The sequence below is a fragment of the Mesocricetus auratus genome, unplaced genomic scaffold (genome assembly GCF_017639785.1).
Source record: "Mesocricetus auratus isolate SY011 unplaced genomic scaffold, BCM_Maur_2.0 Super-Scaffold_100014, whole genome shotgun sequence".
NCBI classification, from domain to species: domain Eukaryota; kingdom Metazoa; phylum Chordata; class Mammalia; order Rodentia; family Cricetidae; genus Mesocricetus; species Mesocricetus auratus.
In genome coordinates this window covers 15,775,704-15,783,087 of record NW_024429197.1, presented here as the reverse complement: position 1 = coordinate 15,783,087, position 7,384 = coordinate 15,775,704, and the positions used below count along the sequence as shown (strand labels likewise).

At 53.0% G+C, this 7,384-nt stretch overlaps 1 protein-coding gene across 1 annotated transcript; it reads right to left on the bottom strand.

The window, feature by feature from the left end:
* Positions 1-234: 234 nt before the first annotated feature.
* Positions 235-2,821, bottom strand: Gja4 (gap junction protein alpha 4). The gene is made up of 2 exons (XM_040756602.1): positions 2,675-2,821; positions 235-1,755 (listed from the first exon to the last, which is right to left on the bottom strand). The coding sequence occupies exon 2, from the start codon at positions 1,736-1,738 to the stop codon at positions 737-739; it is 1,002 nt and encodes a 333-aa protein (XP_040612536.1). The 5' UTR covers positions 1,739-1,755; positions 2,675-2,821; the 3' UTR covers positions 235-736.
* Between the last annotated feature and the right edge of the window lie 4,563 nt (positions 2,822-7,384).

The window sequence follows — 7,384 nt, the reverse complement described above, 5'->3', positions numbered from 1 at the left end:
TAGAATGGGGAGTGGGTTAAAAGAAACCAGTGCTGGGGTGTTTCAAAAGGCAGAGTGTGAGGGCTCAGCATGGAGAGGAAGGATTTATCTGAGGGTTTAGGGTGCTGACGGGGGCTGGGCTGTAGAGATGGAAGACAGATGACAGAAGACTGGAAGAAAAAGGAAGCCTGGGTAAAATAACTGCCTTCCTCCCGCTGCCCCGGGCAGCCAGGACAGCATCAGCACACACCTGACTTATGATGGAGTCCTGTTTATTTTAGAAGCATAAACAATGGGATGAGGAGCGGCAGAAACAAGACACCAACCCGTTCCCCCGGAAAGGGCCGGATCCAGCGCAGGCTGTCTGTCCGTCCAGGCGATGAAGCTGAGCCGCAGCCTGCATCAGCCTTCTCCCAGGAGGACAGGGCGTGACGAAAACTTAGGGTGCGGTCCCATAGGGGAGGCCCAATAAGTCCCGTTGACTCTGGGTCCCTCTGGATCAGGTGAAACGATCAGAGGGTCCATAGCACCCTTAGCCAGGAGCACCCCCACCTGCTGTGACTGCATCTGGGCAGAGTCACATTCTGGAAAGAGGCCACAGTGTCCCTTGGTCATCATAAAGGCTCTTAAGTATTCCAGAATCAGGTCCTCTGCCCAGTTGTCTCCTTAGTGCCTTTGAGCAGAGGCTGCCTGAGAGGCATACAAGCTGGACACACTTCTCAGGACCTCTCTTTCGAGTGACACCGAGACTCAGGTCCTACACATACTGCTTCTTAGATGCAGAACTGTTGGGGCGACTAGGGGTCTTCCGGCCACCTTGAGGAGCTGCATTTTCGAAGAGGGGAGGCCTGGAAGAGGTCAGCCTCTCTTCTGTGGTCAAGTTGGCCCAATTTTGCTCACTGGATGAGAGCCCATTGTAGGTGGGACACGGTGGGGACGAGGGTCCCTCGCCCATGGGGAGGTAGAAGAAAACTTGTTCAGGGTAAGGTTCTGAAGCGCTGCCCTGGACTGGGGGTGTGTCGTGTTCCTTCCGTGCCTTTATCTCCCGGCTGACACACCGACACAGCAGGTGCACCAGCTCCAGCAGGTTGAGGACCAGGGAGATGACTCCCACCACCAGCATGAAGATGATGAAGATAGTCTTCTCTGTGGGTCGAGACACATAGCAGTCCACGAGGTGGGGGCAGGGCGCACGCTGGCACACAAACACAGGCTCCATGGTCCAGCCGTAGAGGCGCCACTGGCCATAGAGGAAGCCTGCCTCCAGCACGCTTTTGCACAGCACGCTGACCACATAGGTACCCATGAGCGCCCCGCGGATCCGAAGACGACCGTCCTCTGCCACCGAGATCTTGGCCATCTGATGTTCTATGGCCGCCAGTGCCCGCTCTACGTGTAGGTCCTTGGACGGCAGGGCCCGCAGCTCTCCCTCTTTCTGCCGCAGTCGCTCTTCCCTCCGAGACAGGTAGATGACGTGGCCCAGGTAGATCAGGGTGGGCGTGCTGACGAAGAGGAACTGCAGCACCCAGTACCGGATGTGGGAGATGGGGAAAGCCTGGTCGTAGCAGACGTTGGTGCAGCCTGGCTGGGCTGTGTTACACTCAAAGTCAGACTGCTCATCGCCCCACACCGATTCGCCAGCAAGGCCAAGGATGAGGATGCGGAAGATGAAGAGCACGGTCAGCCAGATCTTGCCCACCACAGTCGAGTGCTCCTGGACCTGGTCTAGCAGCTTCTCCAGGAAGCCCCAGTCACCCATGTTTCCAGGGCCTCTCGCTGTGGGAAGACGGGTCAGATAGCCATCAGCTGGGATGCCTTTCTTAGATCATCCTGGATGTAAGTAAGCCCACGGGCGGTCTGCCAGCGCTAGGGGTCCCTGTCTAATCATACATTTGTGCCTTATTTCATAGTCCACTGCCTAAGGATGACCACATCCCAAAGAAGGCTGGACTGACTACTAGAGGTTCCTATGGAAACGGACCAGCTGAGGAACTTATCCGAGGCCCCATAGCTGTGCCATGCCCTTCCTCCCTTCTGAGCAAGGCTGGTTACCCTAAGACAGCAAGGGTGGAGTGGGAGTCACCTTCAGGGTATTAGTGGTCCCTGTTCCCACCTTTCATGCCTCATTTAAAATGAGAGGGCCTCGTTTTAATCTTTGCACTTGCCAGTGGGGGTGAGGGAAGATGGAGGGGCTTAAAAGCCCAGGGCATTTGTTCTATCCGCCAACAAAAATACCACCTGTGACTTTAGTGAATACACCTGGTCCTAGCCTTTGCCTCCATTCCATTTCCCTCCAAGGCTGTTGTAGTCATTCTAGAAATGATCCTTAAAAGAAATGGCCATAGCAGAGTGGAGGTTCCAAGGTTCCCAGCACGTTTTAGGGCGTGTGTGTGTGTGTGTGTGTGTGTGTGTGTGTGTGTGTGTGTGTGTGCTTTTCCTATAAGTAAAGCAGGTACTACCAGATCTACATCCATCCTGCTTCCTTCTCTAATTAGCTGGGGATTTGGGTAAGTAACCTTCCAGTCTCTCTACAAGGGTTCAATGAAAGATGAGAGAAGGGTGCTGAGCACAGAGCCTGGCTAAAGACAGGTTAGGTGAGCGCTCTGCTGGCTCCAATCGTGTCGGGTGCCCCGGGCAAGCAAGCCTCAGCCCCCAGCAGTGGAGTGATCCGCATTCCCGGCTCCCCCGAACTCACCGCCTGCTTGCCGGGTTGGCTTAGGTGGAGGGGACGATCCTGGCCGAAGCTGCGCCTGCGGGAATCCTGCAGGACCGCGCCTCCCAACGGGCGCCTTAAATAGCGCGCAGCTGCGGGTTTAGTGCAGGAAACGCCAGCGGGAGGGCTCTGGGGAACAGGGGGCGGGGACTGGATAGGACAGACTCCCAGGACCCGCCCAGATTGTGCTTCTTGAGTAGCGGGAGATGGAAACCCTCCAGACTGCACTCTCCCAGGGTTCAGTCCCCGCCCTTTGTAGGCAGAGGGCTTTTAGAGAGGGCAGGCAGATCTGACACCTGGTCCCGAGACTGTGAAGAGTGGGTGGGGCAAGAGACGAGACTCATCAGTGTGCCGGGCTTATTAGACATGAATCCAAGCAGGAGCGGGCTGAGACTTCCCCCTTCCTAGAGTCCGGTGGATCTAGGGGTCTCTACTTTGCTAATCCTGGGCGGGCTATACCATCAGAAGTCACCTAGGAACTCCCTAGGGTCCTTTGAGATGGAAGCGCCTGTTCTTTACCTGGATGCCTCTGATGCCTCTAAAAGACAGAGGGAGAGAGGCCCTCCAAAGGAATTTGGAGGCAAGCAGAGCTCTGTCATTCACTCAGGCTTCACTGTGAATGAAGAGCATGGGATTAAAGAGGACCCACCGTGCAGCTGGGAAAACCACAATAAACTAGCCAGGCCTGGGTTTCTGCCCCTCTTACTAAGTGCAGAAATGGAGCAGGTAAGCTCTTGGGTAACAGTAAGTAAATGTGGGGTCCTCTGTGGTAGAGCCAGGGCATCACAGGGTGTGGTTAGGGGCTGTGTAAGTCAGACAATGCTGAACAGCATCACTGGCCCATCCTGGAGCTACCAGATCTGATGCTGGTGCTAAAACGAGAAGAGGTTCGGAGACCCAGATGTGACCTTTGTCAGGGTCAAACTTCTGTTGCCACCTCTGCCCTTAGACATGTCTCCATTCTTCCTCTACAGAATAAGGATAGAAATATACCTGCTTTGGAAGGCTGATGGTGCTATTGGTCCAGAAGGCTTGAGTGAGTGCCTGAAGTCAGTGCTGTAAGCCCTGAACTTGGAGCACTAAGATAGGCAGAGCAAGAGTTTCCAGCCAGCCGGGCGTTGGTGGTGCACGCCTTTAATCCCAGCACTCGGGAGGCAGAGGCAGGCGGATCTCTGTGAGTTCGAGACCAGCCTGGACTACCAAGGGAGTTCCAGGACAGCCTCCAAAGCCACAGAGAAACCCTGTCTCGAAAAAAAACCAAAAAAAAAAAAAAAAAAAAAAAAAAGAGTTCCCAGCCAACCTGAGATACATAATGGGAACCTGTCTAAACAAACAAACAAACAAACAATGAACGAACAACCACAACAAAGGAAATACCCAGGCTTAGTGGCTCAGGCCTGTAGTCTTAGCTACTTGAGAGGTGGTTGACATAGAGGGATTGAAATTTCAGCACTATGAGATGCCTCTATGAGATGGGGCTGTGGCTGTGGCTCAGTTGGTAGAGTGCCTACCCAGTGCTTACAAAGCATTGGGTCTGTGCCTGTAACCTCTCAGGGGATGGAGGCAGGAGGGCCAGAAGTTCAAAGCCATCTTCTTCTCCATAGTGAATTTGGGATCCATGAGACCCAGAGAGAGAGAGAGAGAGAGAGAGAGAGAGAGAGAGAGAGAGAGAGAGAGAGAGAGAGAGAGAGAGAGAGAGAGAGAGAGAGAGAGAGAGAGAGAGAGAGAGAGAGAGAGAGAGAGAGAGAGAGAGAGAGAGAGAGAGAGAGAGAGAGAGAGAGAGAGAGAGAGAGAGAGAGAGAGAGAGAGAGAGTCCAGTCTGAGCAACTTAGAAAGACTATTATCTCTAAAAATTGAACGAAAGAAACTGATGGTGTAGTTCAGTAGGAGAGCACTTGCTGGGCTCCACAGTTTCATTCTCTGCTACTGCAAATATGACCAACCTACCAACCAACCAGAGACATCACAAAACCTGGCAGAAAGGCTCTGTGCTGTTCCAGGAGAGGGCAGGGAAGCCAAGGGAGGGAGGTAAGAGCGGAGGACTGGTGGGGTCTAGGTAAGCTAAGGGAACAGAAGGTGGCCGATGGGTATGCAGTGGAAGTCCCAGTTCCAAATGGGAGTCTATGCTTGCACTCCCAGGGACTTCTGGGAGGGGGCAGCCAGTGGGCAGGATCAGACTGCGCAGCAGCGTGATTGCTGCCTGGGGAGCAGACAGAGCTGGCTTTCCTTCCAGGCCTCTCAGGCCTTTTCCCTTCCTCTCCCTCAGGGCCGTGCTAGGCCAGGCTGAGCCGAGCCTCCTGGGATTCCCAAGGGGACAACTGGGCCCACTGAATTCTGACCTTTAAGGGCATGGGAACTGGGCCTGGCCTGCTCTTACCACACCCCCAAGGCAGCCTCTGCTCCAGTAGCTGCGATGCTGAGCTGCCTTTGAGGCTGGGCCCAGCTCTTTTTAAGGTTTTGCTCTCATCCTCTTCCCTCAGGGTCGATTGGGGGGCAGGGAGCTAATTGAGGACCATGCAGGTGATGCCAGGGTTGCCCCACCCACACTCTGCCCCTCCCTTATGAACTCCAAGATCAGGTTTCATGGAGGAAGAAAAAGTAGGGACCAACCAATACAATCTTCACAAGTCAGCCATTCTGAGGGAAAATGTTCCCTCGACCCTCACCCTTCTCCCTCTTTCCATCGTCCTAACCCTGTCCAGGCTGTCACCAACTCAGTGATCTGGGATTGGTCTCCCAGCCTCCAGGCTCTTACCCCACTCAGTCTCCACATTTTCATAGAACTTTGGCAAAAATGTTGCCCTGTTTCAAACCATGCTGTGGCCCTTCCTGCCTTCAGGGCAAGGCCTGCACTTTTCACTTCCCAGGTCTTGGCCACTGCCTGTGGCCTTAGCACTCTGCTACGCTGTCACCACAGCGCCCTCGCCCAGTGACTCTATGTGGTCTCTGCTCTTGCCTTTGACCATGGCATCGTATCTTCCTGGTGCACCCTCAGATGCTGGCCCCATCAGTCTCTCAGGTCTGAGACACAGAGGCATAGACCAGCCTTCATGAGGATTGTCATCTGTAGGCTAGCAAGATCTACACAAGATCTCTTCTCAGTCAAAACACAGCTTTTATTTCAAAGGGAATAAGAGATGGTTTGTTTATTCTGGAGCCAATATGAGTGACCACAGCCTGGGAACACATATTTAAGTTACCCCAAATATTGTGCTCCAACATGGCAACAGTTCATGGAATTTTTATAGTCACAGAACAAAGTGTTTTAAGAATACGTCGGTAGAAACATCAGGCAGCGGAGTCTTGGCAAAACAGGGGATTCAGTACTGCAGGCCCTAGATGCAATTAGTTCGCCTTTGGCTTGGTGGAAGCCAGGAGTCTGTATATTTCAATCATATTACCTAACTGTCACAAGCATGTTAGGTCACACGTAAGGTGCGCAATACATGGCTTTGGGGGGCAGCTAAAGATAACCTAAAATAACTAAAACCTTTAACATTCCAGCTCCCCCAAATCACAATCCAATCAATTAACCTGGCAGGGCATCTTTAACAAAGATGCAGTATGGGTGTAAGTGGGTCTCATTTTACATACACACACACACACACACACACACACATGCACGCACGCATACATGCCCACAAGCACACATGCATCTATCACTATTAAACTCACCATTTCAACTAAGTTAGTTTCACGTTGCTATGCAACAGATCTCTAGGCTTTTCATCTTGTCATGTGAAGTGGTACCTTTTGAATGTCTTCCTTTTCCTATACTCCCCTCTCCCCATCACACTGGGAGTTTCTTCAGGGCAGATGGCCAGCGCAAAGAAGGGCATCAGGCCTGTAGATGAATTTACCAATTCAACATATGTTCACCGAGTACCTTGTGGCGCTGTGACACTATTCAGACACTTCTAGCAACTGGAGGACGCAAGAGATTCCTAGCGTCCCGAATTATACTTTCTATCTGTGGGAAGACAGAAAAGACAATGTTATAAAAGTTGAGTTCATGGCTCCTGCAGAGGGGCAGATACTGCAGGGACCCTGAGAGCACAGAGCATCCGATCCCAAGTTCCCATAGAAGAGAAATCTCTGTCAAACGGCTGCCGTTGAGGCTGAGCCTTGAATGAAGAAAGAAGGCATTCCAGGTGGAGAGAGCCTGGGTATAAAGTCCCTGAGGCAGGGGTGTGCCTGGAGGCTCCCTCCCTGAGGTGCAGTGAGGAGGTGTGCATGGTTGGGGCAGGTGATGAGGAGGGGTTCAGGAAGGTGAGAGGTAAGTTGTGGGCTGGGGTGGATAGGCAGGCCCTGTTAGAGATGACTGACAGCTTAGGGCAGAGGAATGCTGTGGTCTCACTTGAAATTCGCAGCATGTCCTCTACCCCAGGCTGTGTTGGAAATAAACTATGGGGTGACACATGCAGACTGCCCCCTTGAACTGTGTAGAGTCTGGTCCACTGGAAGCAATTTCAGGTCTGCCTCTGCTGTCTGGGCGCTCACATCCGTCCTAGGGGGATTCCAGCAAGTGATGGGTTCCCAGCTCCATTGTGCTTCTATCCTCCGCATCTGTGGATGCAACTCCCCAATGCCCCATGTCCTCAGCTCTTCTTCAGTCTCCTAGGGCCAGGAGCAGGAGACAGGGGGGGGGTTAACTAGCTGGGACTGTGTAAACAGAATACCAGAGCCCCAGTG